General features: G+C 43.3%; 1 protein-coding gene across 1 annotated transcript in view; it reads right to left on the bottom strand.

Moving 5' to 3' along the window:
* LOC146780371 (hydroperoxide isomerase ALOXE3-like) overlaps positions 1–26,757 on the bottom strand; it is a 343,450-nt gene that overhangs the window by 216,142 nt on the left and 100,551 nt on the right. Inside the window, exon 2 of the mRNA XM_085636765.1 lies at positions 14,857–15,061. Coding sequence (XP_085492891.1) covers positions 14,857–15,061 — 205 coding nt within the window. The remainder of the gene's footprint in view (positions 1–14,856; positions 15,062–26,757) is intronic.

Below are 26,757 nucleotides of genomic sequence, written 5' to 3'. Positions count from 1 at the left end.
TGACATATTAATTTTGGCTGAATGCTAACCAACACAGTTCATGAAAACAAGCTTCCCCTTTCCTACGAATGCAATTCTAAAAGAACCAGAGTAACACGAATTGAATCTCTGACAACAATTCCTGTGTGCGCACAGACTCATGGTGTGATTCTAGGCAGAAAACGAAATTTGATTTGCAATTTGAAAGCACACTTACTACTGTGGTAGAGCAAGTGATAATTACTCTAACAGTCTAACACATTGTCATTATAGTTTTCAAAAGCAGAAAAGAGCACATGCCCAAACAGCTTTTTGAGACCATAAACATGTGTCACCTGGATGACGTACTACACTCTAGCAAAGGAAATGAGCCTAGGTGATGTTGAATGTATTAGCGTTACTCACTGCTATCTGAAACACCAAACAGCGCTGAATAGTAAGCATGACTGAACAAGAGAAACAGCTTTCTCTCTGCTAAGAGTGTGCTTCTGGAGACTGTCTTCTGTCAGGTGCAAGAGAGATCTGCATGGACGCTTGCACAACTGCATAAACACTGGAGACATGTATGTAAGACTACATGTGTGGTAAGGGTTAATAGGAGTTTTGAACATGTAGGAACTACATGACCCATTGCATGACCCATTGCACGAGTGGAAGAAAAATCTACCATGTAGAGTTCAAATGTGTTAGCATTGCCCTCTCATTTGTGACATATTAATTTTGGCTGAACGCTAACCAACACAGTTCATGAAAACAAGCTTCCCCTTTCCTACGAATGCAATTCTAAAAGAACCAGAGTAACACGAATTGAATCTCTGACAATAATTCCTGTGTGCGCACAGACTCATGGTGTGATTCTAGGCAGAAAATGAAATTTGATTTGCAATTTGAAAGCACACTTACTACTGTGGTACAGCAAGTGATAATTACTCTAACAGTCTAACACATTTTCATGATAGTTTTCAAAAGCAGAAAAGAGCACATGCCCAAACAGCTTTTTGAGACCATGAACATGTGTAACCTGGGTGACTGACTACACTCCAGCAAAGGAAATGAGCCTTGGCGATGTTGAATGTATTAGCGTTACTCACTACTATCTGAAACACCACACAGTTGTGAATACTAAGCATGATCGTACAGGATAAGCAGCTGGGTGTGTGCTAAGAGTCTGCTTCTGCAGACTGTGTATTTTCAGTTACAATAGACATGTGCATGGACGCTTCCACAACAGCATAAACCATGTCAATTTCAAATGTGTTAGCATTTGCCTCCCATTTGTAAGATATTGTTTTATGCTGAATACAAACCATCACAGTTCTAAAAAACAAGCTGCCCCTTTCCTATGAATGCCATTCTTACAGAACCAGACCAACACAAATTAAATCTCTGACAACAATTCCTTTCTGCACACAGACTCATGGTGTGATTCTAGGCAGAAAACAGTATTCCTGGGTGATACCAGTACACCTTAACTTCTAGAGAAGACATACTCCATAATATCTTACAAGTTCAAGGCACATAAATATCTTCCTTAACATAAAATGTAAAACACAACTTTAAAAGTGGAAGGAAAATGTACCATGTTAATTTCAAATGTGTTAGCATTTGCCTCTCATTTGTGAGAAAGTGATTTCTGCTAAATGCTAGCCATCACAGTTCAAGAAAACAAGCTGCCCCTTTCCTGCGAGTGCAAGGCTAAAGGAACAAGAGCAACACAAATTAAATCTCTGATAACAATTCCTGTGTGCACACAGACTCATGGTGTGATTCTAGGCAGAAAACAGTATTCCTGGGTGATACCAGTACACCTTAACTTATGGTGAAGACATACTCAATAATATCTTATAAGTTCAAGACAGTTAAATAGCTCCCAAAACACAAAATGTGAAACACAACTTTAAAAGAAGAATCACATTTCTCTTATTTATATCAAAATGCACCACATACATCCCCTCTCAAATTCATAACTCACCTTTAAAAGTAGTTGGTTCAGAAAGAAATGTGGCACTCAAACAGCAGATTATCACAGCAACAATCTCTGAGCTGTACACCTTTCTCCTCTCACCAGAACCAGTTAATGGCAATGTTTCCCTCTCTTTTTTCACACATATACATGTTAACTCCAAATCACAGTGCTTCCCACATATTTTTCAAATGGAAACACACATTTCTATTGGTTGGAAATTTCAACCCTTTCCAAATGATCCCTTCCCCCAACATGACTTCTGCCTGCTACCATAGCAACAGGTCATGGAACACTGGTGTGAGCAGAGAGGTCATAAGTTCAACACACAATGTTTCTAATCCTTAGAGCAAGAGTGCTTGACTTTTCAAACCTAACAGCAAATCCAAAGTAATGTTCTGTGGGTACACATTTTTCTGAACCAATACAAAACATGCTTTTAAAAATCTAAACATACAGCCTAGTTTTAACTGTAAAATGGTTTGAATCAGCCAATGAGTTATTTTTATTAAAAGAAAAGTATGTAAGCCTCCATTTTACAACTATCTTTCTTTTCATATTGCCATTCTCCTGAAAGACACCTTCTGAGTGCATCCAGATCTCCTTGAAAGATGTTCACAGTGTGGATTGTAGGTCATAGCTATGTCTTCTGGAGTGAAAAGTTTGCAGAAAAAAGAGGTTTTGTGAAAGACCTTGCTTTGCCAAATGTAGACATTAAATGGATTGGTCAGAGAGGGTTAAAGTGGCACCAATAAATGCCTTTGGTGAAAACCTTTCTACATCTTCCACAGCCTGACCTTATTATTGTGCACTGTGGTGTAAATGACCTAGGCACTTTAACTGGGGTAGGTCTGGAAATGCTTATTAAAAACACCTTTGTGCAATTGATGTCACTTTTTCCACAAACTGCCTTTGTATATTCTAATATATGCCAAAGGCAAAAGTGGAACTGGTCCAACCAATTTTGTCCGCAGATTGACAAAGCAAGAAAGCACGTCAATAAGTCTGTTTCTGCTTTCCTCAGAGACTATGGTATGGGTTCTATATACCACAACAACTTGCGTTACAACATGCAAGACATTTATAGAGGAGACGGTGTACATTTCAATGATGAAGGGAACAGAGTCTTCCTCTTGAACTTTAGACTCTGCATCGGTACTTACTTGTAGGTACCAAAAAAACACTTCATAAACAAAACAGCTCTTTTTAGAGCCACTAACATCAAAACATTTAATTTTGATTTTTAATTCTATTTTTTTATTTATTTTTTTACCGCCGTACGCGTACCATACATGCACAGTACATGTGCCCCGCGATTTAAAAAAAAAAAAATGTATTTTTCACACTTCTGGGTCCTTCTTGGACCCCCTGACAAAGGCTAGGGGGTCTGCAACTCTCTACCTTGCCCCCTTTTCACGTTCTTCACCTTTGTTTTTCAGTGCGAGACACACAAAATGGCGGTCGACACTTCCTGATTTCGACCAACTGGAATGTTTACTGTCATATAACCACCAATCAGAATTACGCTCGCGCACGGCAGCGTGCGCCTACGGTATGCGTACAGTGCGCGTACGGTACGCGTACGGCGCGCGGCTATAGATATGTATGTACTTTTAACTGCAATTTTCTCAGGAACTACTGAACAGATTGACTCCAGATATGCAAAAGGCACATCCCTGACCTGAGGACTTTCTCTTTGCCAAATTTCAAGTAATTCTGTTCAGCCGTTCGGGCTGTACCTTGGACTAAAGGTCCCTATGGAAAAATGCATGGGAAAAACACGTTTTGGGACCCCCCTTTTTTCTCAGCCCCCACTTGACGAATCCCCCCGAGACTTTTAGGGTACGAGCGGAGCGGAGCGCCCCACCTATTTTGAAAATTTCGTGAGGATTCGTCAACCGGCGCCAAAGTTATTCCAAATAGAATGTTGCGGATTTCCTATGGAAACACGGTCCTAACTATAACTATCTACTGGCGACCGCCAGTAGATAATATATATATTTATATATTGCAGTAACCTTTCTTTTGACAATCCTCTGTAATCCGGATCAAGAAGGGAATGGACTCCACTTAATTGTACCAAATATTATTTATTTTTTGTATTCGTGCGCTATGCCGCCATGACGCGTTTCGGGCTTTGCAGCCTTGATCACATGACGTGCCCCCTGCGTTTATCCCATTTTTAAAGTGCCTGTGCATAGATAATTGACCATAGGCATAGACGAAATACTACCATGCCACAACATTTTTATCTCTCTTTCTTTCGTTGATACATGATGTAAATGTAAAATACATTCGCAACAGTTATCTCATATCTCAAGATTTTTGAGCTGTAGGCTCACATATCCTAATGTGCAATTGTTTACGTATAAATACAATAAATAACCAGCAGTTATAAAATCAGAGAATAATACATATGTTAAAAACGTGTTTAAAATACAATATCTAAACATTATTAACATTTGCATAGGTATATTTATCAGGTTTAGCAGCATGGTTTTCTGTCTGTGCAAAATTGGCAAATAAAGTGCAAAATTGTGACATAATATCACCTGTGTAAAACCCGGACTAAAACAAGAATGTTTGTCCTAAGAATCAATCTATAAATTTAATATTTATAAAATTGGGAATAAAAGGAAAAATGGTTTAGGGGAAAAGAGAAGAGAAAAGGGTACTTAAAAATTATATTTGTGTGAGTATCGGAGGACATGTTGTGAGGGCCTTTATTAGACAGGTCTGTATCATTAATGTTGGTTAAGAAGTACTGGTTCCCCAGTTAGCCATGAACTCCCTAAAGCCACGTGTACAGATCTTCTGTGGTATATATCTATTCACAGAAAAAACTATAGGTTTCAGGCACGTTATAGTTAGAAATTACCATTTAAAAAACCTTAGAAATTCAATGAAAAAACCATAGGTTTCAGGCACGTTATAGTTAGAAATTACCATTTAAAAAACCTTAGAAATTCACTGAAAAAAACCATAGGTTTCAGGAATGTTATAGTTAGTTGGACATTTCACTCATAGAAAACCATAGGAATTCCCTGTTATAGTTAGTTGAGGTAACTATAACTCGCGCCCCCGCAATGCACTGCTGATGACATCACATAGTACATCATTCATGACATGGTCAGTGGCATCATTGATAATATCACTGATGACATCATCCAGTGACTGTGTGTTTCTGTAAAGCTTAATTTTGTTTTATATATATGCCAAGCTGAATTGAGGAATGAGTGGGTGTATAAGTGTCTGTATGGAGGATTTAGTAGGTACGTGGCTGACTGTATACGTGAGTGATTAAATGTGTCTTACTGAATGAATGCTTAGTGACTAAACTGTGTGAAAGTCTGTATCAGTCCGTCTGTTGTTGTGTAAGCTGCTGCATGGGTTGGTGAGTAGCCGCATGAGTGTCTATCTGGGTTATTGATTGCTTGCCTGAGTATTTGTATCGCTGCCTGAGTGTGTGTGTGGGTGGGTGGGAGGTGTGTGATAGATGTGCGAGTGGATGATTCACTGGGTGTATGGGTTCAAGAGTGCATGTGGAAGCAGCTGTATGGGTAGGTGAGTGTGTGTATGGGTGTGTTGGTGAGTGAATGGATGTCTCAGTGGTACATGTGCAAGTAACTACATATGTAAAAGGCAGTATATGTGAGTGATGGTGTATATAAATAACTATATGTGAGAGTCAGTAATTGTGAGAGTGTCTGCATGGATGAGTGTGTATTTGTATCAGTGATTTTATAAGAGAGTAATTATGTGTTATTATCTGTATGAATAAGTGAGGTTGTGTCTGTATAACTGTATAGGTGAGTAAATGCAAGTATGATTGATTCTTTGCATGACTGACTAAGTGTGTGAGTAACTCTGGATATGTGGCAGTGTGTGAGTGTTGTATAGGTGTATGAGTGCATATGATAGTGTTGTATTGATGAGTGACTGCATGTATGAGTGACTGTATGGGTGAATGAGTGGCTGTGGGTGTAGATCTAGGAATCAGACATTGCGTATTTAGTAACTGGTATTGATGTGTCTATTTTTTCAAAAATGGTAGTCTGTATTTTAGAGTGGGTGTATCAAATGTTATTTTCAGGAGTGAGGAGGTGCATCAGATTTTCAGGTGGATGATGTCATCAGTGATGTCATCAGTGATGTCATTTGAGATGTCATCAGTGATGTCACAGACCATGTCATGAATGATGTAATATGTGGCGTCATCAGCAGTGCATTGCGGGGGCACGAGTTATAGTTAGCTTAACTAATTATAACAGGGGAATTTCTATGGTTTTCTATGAGTGAAATGTCCAACTAACTATAACATCCCTGAAACCTATGTTTTTTTCAGTGAAAGGTTTTCTAGATGCTAATTTCTAACTATAACATGCCTGAAACCTATGTTTTTTTCTGGGAATTTCTAAGGTTTTTTAAATGCTAATTTCTAACTATAACGTGCCTGAAACCTATGGTTTTTTCAGCGAATTTCAAAGGTTTTATAAATGCTAATTTCTAATTATAATGTTCATTAAACCTATCTTTTTTTCCTGTGTTTTTTAATTATCAACCCATTCTCAACTTGTTGAAAACTGCAAATCTCACCACTCTTCCATCGATACCTTACGCCAACAAAATTGCAACAAAAGAGAGCAACACTGCGGACAGCAGCGCTCACAATTCTGATGCAGTGGTGATTGCAGATGTCGCAGTCCAGTTCGCAAGACACGTTGCTCCCTGTGAGGCCCTCTCGGGCCACGCATCATTGCAGGGTGCGCACACGCTGTGTGCTTCAGGTGCTACTAACTCACTGCACCATAAATCATCGCCACGTGGCCTCATCAAGGCACAATTCATTAGACAAAACACATTGCTCCCAGCGCGACCCGCTTGGACCACGTATCATCACAGGGTGTGCACACGTTGAGTACTCCAGGTGCCACTAACTGTGCAGCTCAACTCAACGCCATGTGGCTGTGCGCTCATCCTGACCGCTGCCTCCGCCCTACACCGGGGTTACACGGTTCACAATTCAAGATTAGTAGCGACGCAAATTGTGTAAGAGACTATAATTGATCAAGAAGACCAAATGCTCCCAATCTGCACAGGTCAAGTCAATGTCACCTGCCTGTGGGTCTTTGCTGACCGCTGCCTCTGGCCTACACTGTGGAAGACCGGCAACACATGGTGCCAACTAACCCTGTTCAACACAAGCTGATCCCACATGTGTAACTGTGTCCTGACTCCTGAATGGCAGTGACCACAGCACCAGACTTCCTTCGATCAGTGAGGGATATTTCCATATGGAAGGCCGGCGACATGTGGTGCCACTGAACCTGCACTACACAGCCCTTGGGGCATGTGTGTGTGCAAGATGTACTCATATGCAGATTTCAGGGGTGCAACAGGGTGTCCTTTTGACACCCTGACACCCTTGAAATTGCATGAGCAATTTGCGATTCTCTAATTGAGAATCGCAAATTGAGAAGGTCTTCCCATTCATTCCTATGGGACTCTAGGCCCATAGGAATGAATGGGGAGGTATTCCTTAATTGCGGGTCGCAATTTGCGAGTCGCAATTAAGGAATGTTTAGAAATCGCTATTTTTTAAGCGATTTCTACATGCATAGCCTTTGCTATTCCTTATTAGCGAATCCTTATTTTTCGCTAATAAGGAATCGCAAATGGCATTGTTGATGCATGTGCCAGTAAGATTCTTCTTTGTCCAGCCGCACAGGGACACTTCCAGGCCCAAGAAGGTTGTTGGGGGTATGATGGTAATGTGGGAAGAGGGTGCGTTACCTGCTGATGTGTGGAGAGGCAGCGTCAAAGGTGTATCTATCACAGAAAGAACACCGATATGTTTTCACAAATGCCTCGGACAAATGCCAGGTGACGGACTGAATCACAAAATGGTTTTTCAATGCTTATGTAGTGTGAGTTATGAACAATTCACACCCAGGCTCGCAGAGGGCCAGCTGTGGCCCGTCTGCTCGAGTCACAGACAAAGTACTATGAGCCGTCCGTGTCATTGTAGCTATCCCTGCCCTGTTGCGTCGTACGCCACGCCACGCCATTCAGATTACGTACCGACGTTGGTCCCACCTAGCTATCTGTCGCAGGCATACTCGCCCGCTGGTGTGCAGGTCAGTGGTCTAGTTCTCAACATCTTACGGCCACTCCCTCAGGGCAGGTTTGCACACACACCACACCCATCCGGCACATGCGTCACAGGCCATGTGACCACGCAAATATAATAGATTGACAAAGTCACATCCTTTATTGCCAGTGCTTACTAGATGGCGGACGCTCTACGTATCTCAACCATAAAGCCGTCAGGGGCCTACCACCCCCTTGGCGTGAACTTCAGATGCACTGGGTACCACCCAAAGCTCATATGGCTATCAGGGGCCTACCACCATGTGGCACGGACTTGAGTTCCACAGGCTTAGCGGCCCCAAAAGCTGATGTGGTCTCCGCCATTGATGACTCAGGACTCAGCGACATCTGTGAGATCTGCCGTGGCGTGGAGAAGATGATGTGGTCTCCGCCATTCATGACTCAGGACTCAGCGACTTCTGTGAGATCCACAGAGAAGCTGATGTGGTCTCCGCCATTCATGCCTCAGGACTCAGCAACATATCTGGAATGCGCGGAGGTTTGACGGGCACGTGGAGAGCCCACTGCTGCACACTCCGGTGGCACCAGGCAATTATTTGCTCATGGATGCGCAGGGGTGGCAGTCTCTCTCTCTCTCTCTCTTTCTCTCTTCCTTCTTTTCCTTCTATCTCTCTAACTCTCTCTCTTCCTTCTCCCTTTCTTTCCTTCCCTCTCTTTTTCTCTCTGCCTTTTTTTCCTTCTCTGTTTCTCTGTGTCTCTCGCCTTTGATATGTCCATTACACACATCCTTATTTTGTGCCTTATTTTCCAGGCTCTGTCGTCGACATCCATGGTCCCCACAGGAGTGTTCTGCCTTGTTGTTTTCTATTATTTTTGTTAAATTTTGTTTATTAGTTTATCGTTCATATATATATATGTTAATACAAAAATAAAGTTTAAGTTTGAAAATAGTTTATCGTTTACATATACGTCTTTATAAAAAAATTAAGTTTGAAAAAAAAAAGACTAACGTTTTTGGTTGTTCTCTTAACTGCTATGTAACTCTTTCTTGTTCTTATTACTGTTATTTGATGGAGTCCACCATGATGTTAAATTTTTGGGCACTTATCGCGGGAATACTGGTGATGTCTGCAGTTTGCACCAACTTCTGAACAGTGTGTTAGATTTATCTCAACTTTACTTCCATTAAAGTGCTGATAATGAAATGTAGACTAGCCGTTCCCGTGCAAAAAGACAAGAGGTGCACCTTTACGATTTATTCTAAATACTAAAATCCTGTATTGAATTGCACTGAGGTAGTGGCTGCACTTACACTGTACACACAAAATCAATTAAGAAATCTAATTGTATTTATTAAGCATGGGTGTAGTAGGCGTAGCGGGGCTACGTGGAGCAGTGCGTAGTGTGCCCAAATCTACACACACTCGCGCGCTCTGCGTAGCCCCACTATGCGCTGCCCGCCTCCCGCCCACCCTCCTTTTAAATAATAATATCTCACAAGAAATGCGCATGCGTGGGCGTCCGCGCATGCGCATTTTGTCACAAGAAGTTGGAAACGAGGAAGAGGGAGCCCCGGAGACGCCGCGCTGCAGGTAAGTCTTTACATTTAATTATTTTATCATGCATGATATTATTTTAAAAGGAGGGCGGGCAGGAGGCGGGTGGCGGGTGGCAGGCAGCTATGCTTCGCCCTGGCGTGTGCGTAGCGCTGCCTGCTTCGCCTACTTTGGAAACTGCGAAGCAGGCAGCGCTACGTACACTACGTGGGCAAAGCGTAGTATAACTCCCAGGGTTAGTATTTATATTGATTGGAAATAGTGTGTCAGGTGCTGGATCTTGACCAGATACACTGCTCAGTTCATATATTGTTCTGCACATGAAAAAAATCACATCACAACTTTCACACGAACTACAATGCGAAAAAAATTCCGTCAATAAGCCACGTTAGCAACAGGAATTTTACACCTGCTTTCTGCTGGTGTTAAGCGGGACGACTACCTGCACCATGAAAGGGAACACAGCCAAGAGCCACACCAGAAGACCCACAGGTGCCATAGAGTCAATGAGCATGATACAGGGATACCCATGATGGCCACAAGACTCATCGCAACAACTCCAGGACCACCAACACCCCCCAAACCCGCATCTGAGCAAGTGTGTCCCTGTGGTCATTGTCTTACCATGATAGGCACGAGCCCTGCAACATCATAGTGTGCTGTCACCTCAGCGTTGGCAGTGAGCCTGGACATGTAGCTACGCACGCATCCTCCTGCATGCACAACCAGCGTGTGCTGGTCTGGGGTACACAGGTCAGCACAAGGATGTGCCTATCCGGCAAGGGGAACGGGGTGTCTCGGACATGTCCATGTACAGGAAGTGCGGTAAGTGTGTCTCTGTGTTCTGGTGTGGCCTGCCACAAGGGCCCCAGCACTCAATGTTGTAATGTGGCATGCACCACCTCCAAACGGCACTGTGAGGGTGTAGTTTGAATGTAGCAGGACATGCGCAAATAGGCATTACAATGGTGTGCCGTACGAGTGCACGAGATACAACATCGCACCGTAGAAATGTGTGGAGACTCTTGGGAAGGAGGAGCAGCTGTTTGGCAACGTAACACACAGTGAACTCGCCCATGTGCCATGTGCTGGGCATCTCATCCATGATGACCACGGTCGCAGACATCCCACAACACCAACAACCGGCCTTTGTACACATCCTGTATGAATGCAGCGTGGTTTTCACTTCTATGCTCGTTCAGTGGTGTGATGTTGGCAGGTTGTGTGACTTATGCTCCTTGTTGATGTGTTTCATTGGGGCCATTGTTTGTCTATACTTGTGCTGTACTTAATTGTGCATGTGTGCCATTCTGCTCATCTCCCCCCGTCCCCCCACTCCCTGCTTCTTCCTCTCCCTGGTGCTGTTGTGTCTATAATTTTGTTGCTTCACACATAAATACATGTAAATAACAAATTAGAATAGTTCCTTGATTCTTTTAGGTTTCAAAACTTCTCTCTATTGGTTTCTTTTTAATTTTCCATTTAAACCGTTTATTAATATTCAACAAGACAGAATTTAGAAGTGCAATGTATTCTATCAACACACTATTTAGAACATTCTACAACACGGGCAGGTTAAAAGTTCATAAATTTTTTTAAACTTAACGATATTTTTTTCAACATTTTCTCGAACATTTAACGGCACATGCAGGTTAAAAGTGCACAATTGTTTTAAGTTCGAACAGTGCATTCCAAATGCAAGTAGCAGGTGTGGTTCAGTTGAGCACATTTTATCCTATGATATGTACTCCACGTTGAAACTCCCTTTTCTTAACCAACCACAAAGATGCTTTTCCACAAAACGAATGTGCACCCTACTTTTAAAAAATAATGCTTTTCATCTCCCAATCACGTAACGTTTTGTATGGCAAAAAAAAGTAGTTCCCCATCTTTAAACATATCTCTTATATTCTACCAAGGAACTGCATGAGCTACTGACATCTTTCCATACCTTCCAGCCATACCTTCAAAATGCTAGTGTGGATCGTAGGACATAGATATATATATTCTGGTGCAAGAGGTATGCAGAACACAGACGTATTGACTTAGACCTAGGTTTACAAAATGTGGACATAAAATGGTTTTCACAGAGAAGATTGAAGTGGCACCAATTGCTACCTTTGCTTAAAACCTCTTTGCATCTGCCACACCCTGACCTCATGATTGTGCATTGTGGTGGAACTGACCTAGGCACATTGACTGGGGTAGGTTTGGAAATGCTTATGAAGGACACCTTTGGACACCTCAGCACCATGTGACTCTGGGCAATAGCTCACTTAATAGCTCACATAATTTCCACGCCAGCCTCAAGGGCCTTCAGACCAATAGGGGTGAGTAGTTTGCGCTCTACAAATGGGGTAGGTTTGGAAAAGCTTATGAAGGACACCTTCGGACATCTCAGCTCAGCACCATGTGACTCTGGGCAATAGCTCACTTAATAGCTCACAAAATTTCCGCGCCGGCCTTGAGGGCCTTCAGACCCATAGGGGTGAGTAGTTTGCGCTTTACAAATACGCAAACTACTCCCAGGGGTGTGGACAATGGTCACAAATCTAAACCACGCCACGCTTCATCTGCATGGTGCCCAATATATGCCACTTTAGGTTGACATCATAATTGTAAGATATCAGCTGTTAAGGGAGTTCCAGGGTATATCATCATTAAGACCTTACATGTGGCTTTCGAGTCTATAGACCCACTTCTGCTCACTTAAAAGCAGTGACTTCGTTTTATCGTGTGTATTTGGATCAAGTCTCGGTTTTTCAACCACAGCCCAAGCTATGTAGTCTGTTGTGTGATGTTTCTCCAAGTAATGTGCTGTCAATTTTGTGTTAGATTTCTGGCACCTGATGGTGCTTCTATATTCCATTATATGTATCTTGACTTTTCTGGTGGTCATTCTATATGTTGCTTGTTGCAAGGGCACGTGATCAGGTAAATGACACATTCAGAGTTGCAATTGGTATGTGTTCTTTGTTCCCATGGGTAGGCTAGACCCACGTCAATTGTTTTCGTATTCTTTGTAAGATGACATACATTGCACGAGCCACATCTTGAATGTCCCTGGAATAGAGGTAAGGTTCTTGGTAAAATCGAGGCTACTGGCCCATAGGTCCTTGGTCTGGTGTGTACTAGAATGTCTCTCAGGTTTGCACAACTTCTGAAAGAGAATAGGGGCTTCTCCACATCCAATCCATTTGAATTAAGTATGCACCAATTTTTTAATATAAGTTGTTTGATGTAGTGCGAGGCAGTATTGAAGGTTGTGACACATACTGGCTTGTTCGTTGTAGGTTTGTCTATCTTCTCTATGAGGTCATCCCTATTGGTGTTGGTTGCTCCTTTCTAGGTCTTTCTGATTACCCATTCCGGGTGTCCTTGTTGGTGTAGTTTCTTCGTCAAAAGGCACGCCTCTTCATTGAAGGACATCCTGTCTCTGCAGTTACGTCTGAGTCTGAAGAACTGCCCTACCTGGAGGTTTTCCCTTAGGGCTTTCAGATGGAAGCTATCAAGGGCCGGCAAAGAGTTTTTATCCGTTGGTTTGTGGTAGACCCTGGTTGAGAGTTAACCGTTTCTGGGTTCAATGACCAGATCCAGAAATGCTAACTCAATTGTGGAAACCGTGGAGGTAAAATGTAGCAGGGGGTTCCTGTTGTTAAGCCATTCCAGGAAAGAGGTGACTGGATGTTCGTCCCTCCTCCATATCACCAGGACATCATCTGAGAACTTCCGCCATAGTCTGATGTTATCTGTCCATGGGTTTCCTTCATTGAAGACCATCGTTTTCACAAAACAGCCAATGTACAGCCCCACTAGACTCGGAGCAAATGTACACCCCATGGACGTCCTGTGGGTTTGCAGGAACAGCTTTCCTTCAAAACCGAAGAAGTTCCTCGTTAACCCTGTCTCGGCCAGATTGAGGATGAATGCTCTGGGGGTCTGGTGTGGCCATTCCACTTCAAATAGTATGTCTTCCAGAACCCGCAGGGTTTCTCTTTGCGGTATGTTCGTATACAGGGCCTCAATGTCCAGGCCCAGTAAGAACTCTCTGCTAGGGTCTAACTCATTCTCTTTTATCAAGTTTAGGATGTCCTGTGTGTCTTGAAGATAAGCTGGTAATTTCTGTAGGAGTGCTTTTAGGTAGTAATCACAAAACAGTGAGAGGGGTTCCAATATGGAATGGATCCCTGACACTATCGTTCTTCCAGGGGGCGGCCGTGTGAGTTTGTGTATCTTTGGCAGTATTTAAAAATATGGTGTTGTTGGTTGGTCTCTAATCAGATAATCGGCCTCATGTTTGGAGATCCAAGTATTGACTACGCCCTCCTCCGCAGTGGTCACAATTTCATTGGCGATTTCAACCATTGGGTCCTTACCTATGATCCTGTAATTTCTTTGATCTGAAAGGAGACGCCTGCATTCATCAGTGTATGTAGTTTTGTCCAAAATGATGACAATGGCTCCCACCTTTATCAGCTGGTTTTATGATGATAAAGTCATTTTCCTTCAGTTGTCTCAATGCGTCTTTTCCATGTTACTCAAATATACGAAGGGTCATGTCTCCCGCCTCTGCAGGTTCTCGAAATCATGAACGACTGCCTGTTCGAAGGTGTCACCTTCCGGAGGTAATGTTGCAATTTGCAGAGTGAACGTGGATTTAGGGTGAAAAGGTGTATCCCCTGATGGGTTCTCCCTCTCCTCCACCCCGTTTAAAAAGACCTTAAGTCTAATGCTCCTAAAAAAAGCTGCTAACTCCTGTTAGATCTGGAAGTGATCAAGCAGATTTGTAGGGATGAAGCCCAACCCCCTGTTCAAGAGTTTTTCTTGTGGGGCTGACATTGGGACCGAGGAGAGGTTGACAACTAATGAACCTCCATGCTCGTTCCTGGCATCATACTCTGTGTCATTCTCCTGGTTATGCATTGGTCCAGGTCTTCCTACGCTACCCTCTGTTGGCCTTTTTGTATGCCTCTGCCCCTTTCTCTGCCTAAAAAAGGAGCTTGTGGTTGGGGGAACTGCAGTTGTTGAAATTGAGGATAGCACCATGGTACACTGACAATTTACTTGAGTGATTTTTTTTCCAGAGTTACTATTTTTGTGCCTATATAATGTAACTACATATATCTATGTTGTGATGGCTGTGCCAAAAACAGATTGGCATGCAAAATAATCTAGAAGGTACAAGTTGTGAGTAATGCATTTGGTTTCTGAATTGGGTGCTATGTTCTAATTCAAGTATGGCTCTACCTTTGCCTTCAGGGAGCTCCACGGTGAGGTATCCCTCGATCCAGCGGTAGCACGGGAAGTGGTAGATCTTTCCAGTAGGAGATTCCACAGTGACTTTGTTGCAGAACCAGATGTCCTCAGGGAAGAAAGAAAAGGGCTCTTTGTGAAGGCGGATGAGTTGGATATCACCCAAGTCCTTTTTTTCATGGATGTGGTACACGTCGGTCTGAAAATCAAGAAAACCAGCAGTATTATTTTACTGTAAAAATTTCTGTTTAGATATACCTGCCACCAGGACATTTAAATAACAGCAAGAATGACATTGCTAATTTTCCTCTATCGGACTTATTTTATGTTACAATAGGTAGAAAATAAGCAATTGGTTTGCTAATTAATCTAAATCTTCCCAAAGGCAAACAATTGAAAAACATTTTCACGATTACAAGTACATCATCTCAAATAACATGTGTTGTTAGATTACTCACCTATGCAAGAAATTTCCCTTAAATCTCAGAACTTGATTCCCAAACAATTGTTTTGCAGTCTCAGTTGCTAATTTTGTGTAATGAATTGAAATTCCATTTGCCCCAGTAGTCCTAATTGGAGCAGTGTCCAAACTAATGATGCACCAGGATCCAGTAAATGCCATTCAGGAACTGGATAGCAGGGATTTTCCCAAGAGAAAAAGTAAAGTTATATGGAGTGTCGAGTTGTTGACCCAATAACCTCTAAAATGGAAAAGGTTTGATTTTATAGAAAATTTGGTCAACCTCAAAACTCTTCCCAAAAACGGTGACACTGGACAGTTTGTAGCAGACCACTTAACATTCCAGAGCAATACTGTGAAGGATTTTATTTCACAGATAACCATTGTTAAGATTTTGGTCAATATAGGATAAAAAGCACAGTTGCTGGTGAGAATAGCAAAGGGCAACACACTTCAGAAAGGGAACATTTAAGTATGCTCCAGATGAAGGAAAATACTTCATGGCAGATCTATGGAGATATCTCCACTGGTAGGTTAGCTAAATTATTATAGCCCTTACTTGAGAGGGAGTAAGAAGGCACAGTAAAACACGTCACAAGGTCCCTTTCTTACGATCCCTTGTTTTTAGCCTAAATTCACCAGGTGTTTGATGGAACCTTTAAAAAAATTGTTACATTCAAAGAAAATAAATCTAAACCTCACAGGCATGTGTGAAAAGATGACATGCACAAAATCACATTTAATGTTTGTATTTTTTTATATAAAAGACTAAATTCGTTCTGTGGACCTATTAGCTCTTTACTCTTCTATGTTGAGCCTTTACTAAAATTCTACTATATGCAAAAATAAAATATATATATGCATTCAGATAATTTTTATAGACCTCCAATTTTAAAAAGTGGTGAACTGATGAAAACCCATCATCATAAAAGGTGTTTTTTTGGAATCAAATCATGCTGCATTGCCATGTGTACAATCAAGGGCATTTAAGGAAACACACCAGAAATTAATACATTTGAGAAAAACTGAGCTTTAGAAATAGGGTTTCTGGTTGACAGAGTGCACAAGCATAAACCACAATCATAGTCAGGGTAAGTCATAAATGTATCAGAGATTACCTGTGCTCACCCTCTGGTAGCTTGGCACAGAGCAGTCAGGCTAATCTAAAGAGACAATGTGTAAAGTTTTTGTGCAACACGCACACACACAGTAACAGAACATATAAAAAACAAAAATACTCAGCACATGTTTACAAAAATAGATTATTATATTTTAAACAAAGCAAGACCAAAACAACAAAAATAATAAATAAAGTGTAGCGCTAAGAAGCAAATTTCTCTAAAAATAGGTTATCTGGTTGCGCTGGACCAGGACAAAGTCAAAGTTCAGGCCAACCGTGATGGAGCGCCTATTGACTGGAGGACCCACGCAGGCCCAGGTGAACAAAGCAGCTTTACTGGTTGCAACAGCGAGATGCGTCATGATATGCATAGATGTGGGTCCCGCAGTCAAGGGATGTGTCAATCTTCTCTACGCAGTGATGGTGAGGCATCAGTGCCAGGGATGGGTGCTAGAGTTGAGAGGCGTTGAGCAATGCACAGGGTTTCCCCATGCAGTCAAGGGGATGTGTCGATCTCACCAATTGTATTACAAATGTTTTTTCTTTTGACAAATTTAATTTGGCAGCCACATAGAAGAATTATTTTGTAAATGAAAAGGTCTTTGCAGAATCATGCATTAATATTCCCCAAATATGTTTTTAATGCTATTTTCAGGACTGAAAAGCCTATAGCTGCACTGTAGAATTTGTCCATATGCTCTAAATGTAATACTAGTTAATGCAAGGTCTAGGTGAATCATTTTGATTGAAGACTGTCCCACACCTAAATACAATTTCCATTTAATAGGTTAAATACAGTAATATCTTTTCAGGACAGCAAATGAATGGGATTAAGAGGTATATAGTGCCACTGATTGAACTGACACGTATACCGGCAGTTGAGAAGGGGAAGCTCCACCCCCCAACACAAAACCTATTGATGTGGCTTTAATAATTTACCACTTGACAAGAATCGCCTGGGTTAAATTATTGGATATAGTCATCCCAAGGAAATACGTTTTTACAACTTCTAAATTAGTCGCCTTATAATACCACTGATTGAGATTTGCTGCTCGATTCCCCCAAATAACGACTTCTCCTTTTTTTCTCTGTAAAATTCTGAATTCCTAAATAATTTGTTTATATTTCTAGCAGTCTTTTGAAGCCAATCAGGGTAAAAGACAGCAAAAATCAATCTGCATACATTAACAAGGAGATTGCCGTAGAGCTCAACTTTGGAGTACAATGGTTTTAAGCAAGTCTGGAAAATCAGTTAAATAAAAGAAAATAACAAAGGAGATAAAATGCAACCTTGCATTAGACCATTTAGGAAAGTAATCTCAGAAGTATATTCAGAACTATGTCTTGTAAAAGTCATTATTAATTTTCCAAATATAAATGCATGAATGGACACAAAAAAAAACTTAATATGTTTTTGCTATAAAAGTGAGCAACCAAGTTTTTTAAAAGCAATTGCTATAATCAACAAATGACAGATAGCTAAATCTTTCGTACATTAACATAATTTTCAGCAATCATTAATAATAGAATATCCACTGCGGAGCAGCCCTCCCTAAAACCACACTGTTCAATGAGAAGAAGGTGATTTAAAGTTTACCCAAGTGGATAGTCACATAGGCATTGGGCAAAGAATTTTCCAACTACATCTAAAACTGGCAATTGGAAGGTAACTCATAGTATCATTCCTTCCCCCTTTTTTGTAAAGCAGAATGATGAGACGCCCCTTCCATGAATTTTGGATGCAACCTGTTTCTGGTCAATAGTCAAATAGGTTTTTCCAGATATACTGCCCAAAAACTGGAACAGGATTTTAGTTTGTCTGTCATAGTTCCTTCAGGACCTGCTGCTCAGAATTTTTTCAACTCAATTATTTAATCGTGTCTCTGAGTGGCCACCTTTCTTAAATTCTCACCACGTCCTAGCCGTTCTTCGATCTTCTAATTTGACTTATGACCTGTACACCGTATTCATGGCCTCCTGCTTTGTTTTATTTTGCTTATGGGCAAGTGTTTTACACATAAGCATTTTAGCTTTTTATGTTTTTAATGTTATGATATTTTATTGTATTTTATGATGAGTATGCTTTTATGGTTTATAACATAAATCAAATAAAGCTGTTGAATTGAATGAGCTCAATTATTTTAATCATTTCTTCTGTTGACAAGTCTTCCCAAACAGTAAATGCCGGATAATTAATTTCTAAAAGAGGGTATTGATGACCAGTAATGACATCCAACTTCTGTTGGATTTGGCTCTTTCTTTTGGGTTATCCACAACCTTTTACCTTCACCCTCCTCTATTCTGACTCCATTTTTGTTGGCTTTTAGGGCTCTGTGCACTTTACCACTGCTAACCAGTGCAAAAGTGGTTGTGCTTTCTACTTTAAACATGGTGAAATTGGGCAACACCCAATTAGCAGGTTTCATTCACTTGTATCCCTTTAGTAGGGACTTATTACATGAACCCAGGTCTGTAAATTAAATGCTACTACTGGGTCTGCAGCACTGATTGTGCCACACACTCAAGTAGCTTTTAAACATGTCCCAGGACAGCTATTACAGCATGTGTGCAGTTTAAAACTGTAATTTTGACCTGGCAAGCTAAACTTTCCTTTCTAATACATATAGAACTCACCTCAAAGGTAGGCCCTACGCAGCCCAAAGGGCAGGGTGCATGGTATTTAAAAGGTTGTACATGTACTTTCAATTTTTACAGGTCCAGGTAGTGAAACAGTCCTAAATAAGTTTTTTACTACTGTGAGGCCTACATCTCTCATAGGAGACCATTGGATGTTCTTATTACATTTAATAAGTGCTAACCTTTGATTTGGAATATGTACGCATTTTTGGTGCCCGAGTAATTGCAATTAAAAATTCTCTTTGGTGGTAAAGTCAGATTTTAAGTTACAATTTTAAAAAGGCCACTATTAGAAAGTTAGCATTTTTCTGCTCTAAGTGCTGACTGCAACCTGTCCTGTGTGTAGCTGAAAGCTGAACTTTGTTTATTCCTCTGAGGGAGCCGCACAATAAAGAGATTAGGTGTGATTGGATGGGCCATTAACTGGCACGGTCGGGGGCAGAGCTGGGCACAGCCCCATTGGCAACTGAACAGGCTGTGTCTGGCCTTCACACCAAGGGCTTGTCACCACTGCATTGTTCATGTAGCAAGCTTGGGGTCACGGCAGTGAAGTCAGGAAACTTCAAGGACTTCAAAGGGAATTCTCTAGAAGCTTCTCCTACTTTAAAGATGGTCCCGGGTATCACAATAGGACCTACAGACCCACTGTTCAATACACCTCTGGATCTGTGGTCACTACAGAAAGACTGCTTTGCTGCTCTGCTGTCAGATGAACTGCTACATTTCTGCCCTGCTACTCAGCTTCCTCCTAGCTGGGAAGGAAGACTGGACCTGCTTCCTTAATCTCTGCCTAAAGTGAATCGAAGGGCCAGCTGAATGTATCAAACTCCAGAGGCCTTATTGTAATTGCCCAGCTGACCTTTCCTGGACCTTCAGCTGGATCTGCCTAAGCCCTGATAGCTTCTGCTGGAGTGAGTTTGTGATCCCCAAGAGGTGCCCTTCTGGTTATTGACCCTTGGTGTGTCATCAGTTGAGCTGGCTCCCAGAGAAAATGAGAAATGCTGAGGATTTGGGCTCTTTGTGGCTGTAAATGGGCCTGTTCATGCCAAGATCGTTCGGCCTGTAACACTTACCAATGTGAAGATCAGATGAACCAACTTCATACAACAGCGACCACCCATGACACCCGGCAATGCAAGATCTGCACTTCTCACTACAGCATCGACAGCCCGCGGTGACCAACAACACGAAGCTCCAGCAATGACTGTCTGCAATGCCCAAACACGATCTCTGTGCTACAGACCTAAGTGCTTGTGACACCCGGGCTGCTTTTCACACTGCACAGGTGGCCACCTGTGACACTCCCATGCTCCTCACAGCCCCTTAAACCATGAACAGAACTCTTTATGCTTGACTTTTGAAGTTAACTCTTTTAGTGGGACTAACCTGGTCCCTGTGTCCAGCCCGAGCTCCATCGCAGTGGGCCTGAACTTGTGACTTTTACCCAATCTCACATGCCCAGATAGCTGTGAGTTGCTCTATGTACCATTAGGTGCGTTACTTACCTGAAATCTTTAAAATTGCATCTCACCGGTCCTACTGTTTAGATTTTTTTTTTATGTCAAACGTATTAAATTTGACTCTATTTTTCTAAATAGGTGTGGGATTTTTCTTGTGCTGTGTTTTCATTTTATTACTTTTGTGCCAAGCCACAAGAGGGTTAAGCACAGGTTAATTTGTAGTTGCTTGTGTTGCACCCTGACAGGGATTGTGGCTGTTGCTTGAGCAGGATTAGCATCCTACTAAACCAACAACTTAATTTCTTAAATTCTCCATACGAGGCCGTCAGAGATTTTCATCAAGAAGTGCTCCCTACCCAGACATTTTGCAATAAACCAGAACGTAATCACTATTCCTGACAGCTAGAGCATTCTGTAACAAATGTCACTTATTTGGGATGTCTATCCCTCTTGACACTTATTCTGGGTCCTTCACAAGACCTCCCTCTTGAGGGGGATTATTCACAATATTCCGACCAGGACTTTCCTTTTGCAGTGCCCGGGGCACTGCCTACCCTCTCTTCTCTCCCTTGAAAGGCGGCCTATCACAGCAGGAGAGAATCTGAAGCTGAAAGTCCCACAACACAGGCCATGGTAGTGACTAGAGTTCACACCAGGATGTCCACCACAGTGTTATGTGAATCAAAAAGTTAAAGAGTAGAGGTGGTACCTCAGGATTATGATGACCTTATCAGCCTCACCTCCTTCCTGAGATGTGCTCAGGTCCCCCTTCCTTGTGATCTATCACTTGAATCTATGCGCACCCTTTTAAATTAAAGTGTACAGGGCAAGTCTCTCTTTCTCCTTCCTTTAGTGTGTCCCACCCACCTTACAGGAATGCACCAATACACAAATCTGTCTGGGGGATTCCTGTACTCCCTCATGTCTTAGGTCTGAGATAGGGGATTACGTAAACCCCATGACCTGAAGAACCACGACTTCTCTCCTGGTGAGTTTGCTGTGGTCCTGTAAGCTGCTTGTGTGTGCCACGTGTCCCTCAGTCAAAGTTGAAATCAACAGTTGTCGTATGTGGAGTCAAAGCACCACTCCAGCCAGTGGAAAGCCTGTGAAGTAGGTGAAGGCCTTATGGAAAGTTTGTTTGTCGTCGACTTGATAAAGTCAAGGCAAGAGGTACTGAATGTGAAACAGAGCTCTCATTCATACAGTACAACAAGTGCTAAAGACAGTGATAGATGAGTGGAAGAAAGTGCTAAAATCAAAACACTGCTGACACAAAGAAACGCTAAAGACAGTAACGACCAGGTACTGTTAGTGCAACGAGTGGTGACAGCTAGGTGCAAGAGAATGTTGTGAGCAGAAGCAGATAAATGTAGAGAAACATTAGAAGTGGTGACAACCAAAAATAAAGAGAATTTATTCACACTTACCAGAACTTGAGTAAAGAGAGTCATCATACCACAGCCTTATGCCCAGGGGCTGTGAATATGGAGCAGGTGATCCCCGAAGCAGACACCACAGACTGTTTTGGGGTGTTTTCTGCACAACTTGAAAGTCTTTCAGAAAGTGAACAGCTCCTATGGCAATGTTAAAAGAAGCCACACTAGTTCAGATTTGCCATTACGATCCTGCAGCCAGCAAGTCCAAGACTTACAGATGATATGAACGGTGAAGATTCAGGTGAACAGCACATATTCTCATCAGTAAGGGCCATAACTGTTTATAATGCCTCTCTTTTCTTGAAACCACTGTCTCCCTTTGATACTGCCAAAAAGCAAAATATTGGCGACAGATGGACTGACTAGATCAAAACCTTTGATGATTACATTGATGCGCATGAGGAAGTGAATAACAAAAAGATCATTAAATCTCTAAAGAATTTAGCAGGTGAAGGAGTAAAAGACGTGATAATGAAAATACCGCAAGGTGATAAAGTGACGTACCGTCAAATCCAAGAGGTGCTAAACACCAAGTTCAATCCGATGCACCATGTCAAGTATTCATTCATTTATTTCATCTTTAGTCGATCATGTTAAAAATAATCATAAAAGCACATAAGTAATAAAGGTACATCTTCTGTCAGGAAGGGCAGAGAGTTGGTGAAACTACGAATGAGTTTGTGGAGAGACTTCATTCACTCATTAAGTAGTGCAAATTTAACAAGTTGAACAATAAAGAGGCCATGCATCTCAGGATAATATATGGTTGCCTTTCGATTCCATCAGACGACGAATGGTGGAAGAGGCACTCGGTTGGAGTGAGTACTCAAGGCTGCAGCAGCGGAAGAAAGAGCATACAGACCAGTAGCTAACATGGAGGCAGGAACGGCCCACAATGAATCAGCACAGAGTGTGAAAAGTACGTTGAAATACAAGGTAGAAGGACATAAATTGATGTCTCCAAAGAAAAAGAAGTTGCATTTTCAAAGTGTATTGTCCTTTAAACATGAAGGTAAATTTCCTGCCATTGGACAGGTGTGCAAAGGCAGCAGGAAAGAGAACCATTGTGTGACAGTCTGCAAAGTGAGGGAAAGATCAAGTGTATAACATTGAGAAGACAAAATGGAGTCAAGATCAAGTGTGTCATGTTGAGAAAACAAAATGAATGCCAGAAAGTTCCGGACCCGAGGTTCTACACATGTCCACAAGACCAAGCGGCAACATCAGTTAAGGCAAGTAGACACTTAACAGTGTCGATTGTCATCAAATTCTTCATCTAAAAGTTTGTCACTGTTATTGTCGAGCGACAGTGAGGAAGGTGGGTGTATGATGTCAATGTTCAATGCTGGACAGCATGCAAATGTAGAATTAGCAGCCGCGTACTTGGACGCACCGTACCCCAGCATCCCGTATGTATGAACCGTAAAACAACATTGCATATGTGAGAACTGTACAACAACATCGCGTATGTACGCACCTTACATACGCTAAAACGACTCGTACAGAACCAGGACACTGCAAAACAGCACAAGGAGGGTCAATTTGAATCGCACAACACCACAAAACACATCTACAGTACTAAAAACATCTAAAAGACTGACCTGGCACATCCAAACAGGCAAACAGAGGCCCAAACGCACAACCACCTCTTATAACACACCCACCAAAATTTCAAACCCAGCCACACCCACAAATGGACCAATAAAAAGGGCCCACACTCACAAACCATGAGCCTTTGCAACAGACTCACTGCTGACAGACACCACACACAAACAACAGCACCCATACACCTTAACTTACACACCATCACACAACCTCCTTCACACATACCCCCTCTGCACATTCACACACACACCTACACATTCACACCCACTCACGCACAACCATCCACACCCACACCCCACACCATGCCCACAGACAAGAATCCAAAGTTCACAAGGGAGGAGATGGACATCCTTGTCAACGAAGTCATCAGAGTCGAGCCACAGCTCTTTGGAACGTTGGTCAGACAGACCAGCATAGCAGAAAAATCATGCCTGTGGCAGAGGATCGTCGATCGGATGAATGCTGTTGCGCCGATCAGAAGGACCATGAATGAATGCCAAGCCAGGTGGTACGATCTGCGCAGGCAGTCAAGCGCAAAATGAACGAGGACTACGCCCAGAGTAACATCACAGGAGGTGGGCTGCCCTGCAGACCGGTACATTACCATCCCTGGGAGGAGAAGGTGATGGCCCTGCTTCTGCCGGTGGGAGTACACGGAGTCGAAGGAGTTGCCGAGCCTGGTGAGTACACAAACAACTTACGTAACATGGGGGTAATGGCATTCACACCCCAACTACAACAAATGCACACACCTACCCCCAAGCCCTCACCGGACACAACCACACTAAAAAACAACGCTCATGACACTAACATGTGTATGCCCCATTCACAAAGCAAGGCCATGCCATGTCCCAGCCTACACAAACCACAAACCCAAGACTGGATGTCCGGGATACTGGGAGGGTGGGGATCACTAAACATATTGTACAACTCAGAAACAGACACCATTTCCCTCAGCCCATATGGCCCAGGTACATACCCATGCACCATGTGCAATGCACAGGGACTGGCAAAGTACTGACAAGGTAGCTGACACTTGGCCCTGCTGTAGGCAGCACAAGGCCCTCCTGTGACAACTGCAAAATCTAACACAAACACAACTAGCTCAGATATCTAGGACAGGAACTCACACTCACTGACATGGCAGCATGCTCCATGGGGGGACAGATACATCACCTGGGAGACCCACTGCCAAATCACACTACACCCACCAGCAGGCACCGTCAATCAATCAACAATCAATCAGGGTACTTGTAAGGTGCGCTACTTACCTGTGAGGGTCTCAAGGTGCTGAGGTGGGGGGTTCCACTACTGCTCGAAGAGCCAGGTCTTGAGGAGTCATCTGAAGGCAAGTAGGTCTTAGGTCAGTCATAGATGGGTTGGGAGGGTGTTCCAGGTCTTGGCCGCGAGGTAGGAGAAGGATCTCCTGCAGGCGGTCGTACGTTGGATGCGGGGGATAGCTGCGAGGGCGAGGCTGCCAGAGCGGAGCTGGCGGGTGGGTGTGTAGAAGCTGAGTCTGATGTTCAGGTAGGCTTGTCCGGCGTTGTGGAGTGACTTGTGTGAGTGGGTGAGGAGCTTGAAGGTGATCCTCTTGTCGATGTGGAGCCAGTGCAGGTTACTCAGGAGGGGGGTGATGTGGCTGTGGCGGGGGGCGTTGTCGATCAGTCATGCGGAGGCTTTTTGGAAGCGTTGTATCCGCCGTTGGTGTTTGGATGGTAGTCCTGCATAGAGTGCATTGCCGTAGTCCAGTCAGCTGCTGACGAGGCCCTGTGTCACTGTTCTACTTGTTTCGGTCAGGATCCACCAGTAGATCCGGCGGAGCGTGCGTAGGGTGTCGTAGCAGGAGGAGGAGACGGCGTTGACATGCTTGGACATGGAGAGGGAGGATGCGAGGATCAATCCTAGGTTGCGTGCATGGTGGGTGGGTGTCGGTGCTGTCCCCAGAGCGATCGGCCACCAGGAGTCGTCCCAGGCTGAGGGTGTGTGTCCCAGGATGAGGACCTCCATCCTGTCCGAGTTCGGTGTCAGATGGCCGCTCCGCATCCAGTCGGCGATGGACCTCAGCCCTTGTGGATGTTTGTTTTGGCGGTGTGAGGGTCCTAGGTGAGGGAGAGGATGAGCTGGGTGTCGTTGGCGTAGGAGATGGTTTTGAGGTGGTGGGTGTGGGCCACTTGTGTGAGGGGGGCCATGTGGATGTTGAACAGCATCGGGATGAGAGATGATCACTCACCCCTTACACAAGCACACACCCCCGGGGCAGCCAATGGAGTTACCCACTCTCACAATGGACATGTGACACAACAAGATCAAGCCACAGCCAAAGAAGCATCCAAGGCCAAATTCGACATGTCAAACACCGTGGAGAACATTTCAATCAGTCCCCTGCAACATACCCATCCACAAGTGAACATTGATGTGAATACTAGGCACATACAACTAAGGGTGGGCATAGTGGGCGTAGTGGGGCTACGTGAAGCAGCACGTAGTGTGCCCAAATCTACGCACACTACGTGCTTCGCGTAGCCCCACTATGCGCCACCCGCCTCCCGCCCGCCCTCCTTTTAAATCAAACCCCCGCATTTACAATAAATACTAAATTAAAGAAACTTACCTGAAACGCGGCGTCTCCGGGGCTCCCTCTTCCATTTCAAACTTCTTCTGACAAATGCGCATTGCGCGGAAGCCCGCGTATGCGCTTTTCTTGCGAGAAATGCGCATGCGCGGGCGTCCGCGCATGCGCATTAGTCAGAAGAAGTTTGAAATGGAAGAGGGAGCCCCGGAGACGCCGCGTTTCAGGTAAGTTTCTTTAATTTAGTATTTATTGTAAATCCGGGGGTTTGATTTAAAAGGAGGGTGGGCGGGAGGCGGGTGGCAGAGGCAGGCAGCTACGCTTCGCCCTGGGTGTGCGTAGCGCTAGCCTGCTTCGCCTACTTCGAAAACTGCGAAGCAGGCAGGGCTACGTACACTACGTGGGCGAAGCGTAGTGTCTCGCCCAGGGTTACGTACAACTACCTTGAGGAACTGTGGCAAATAGAATATGTGTGAAACATGGATGCCGCATTAAACAGCATTAACATTGTCTCTCTCTCACACACAGGGAAACGTCATGGATCTCCCCCCAACAATGGGGGAGAAGAACCACAGTCCCAGGCTCGGGAGGAACCTGATCCCACCGGC

The sequence above is a fragment of the Triturus cristatus genome, chromosome 12 (assembly GCF_964204655.1).
Source record: "Triturus cristatus chromosome 12, aTriCri1.1, whole genome shotgun sequence".
In the NCBI taxonomy this organism is placed as follows: domain Eukaryota; kingdom Metazoa; phylum Chordata; class Amphibia; order Caudata; family Salamandridae; genus Triturus; species Triturus cristatus.
This window is presented reverse-complemented; position numbering and strand designations above follow the sequence as displayed.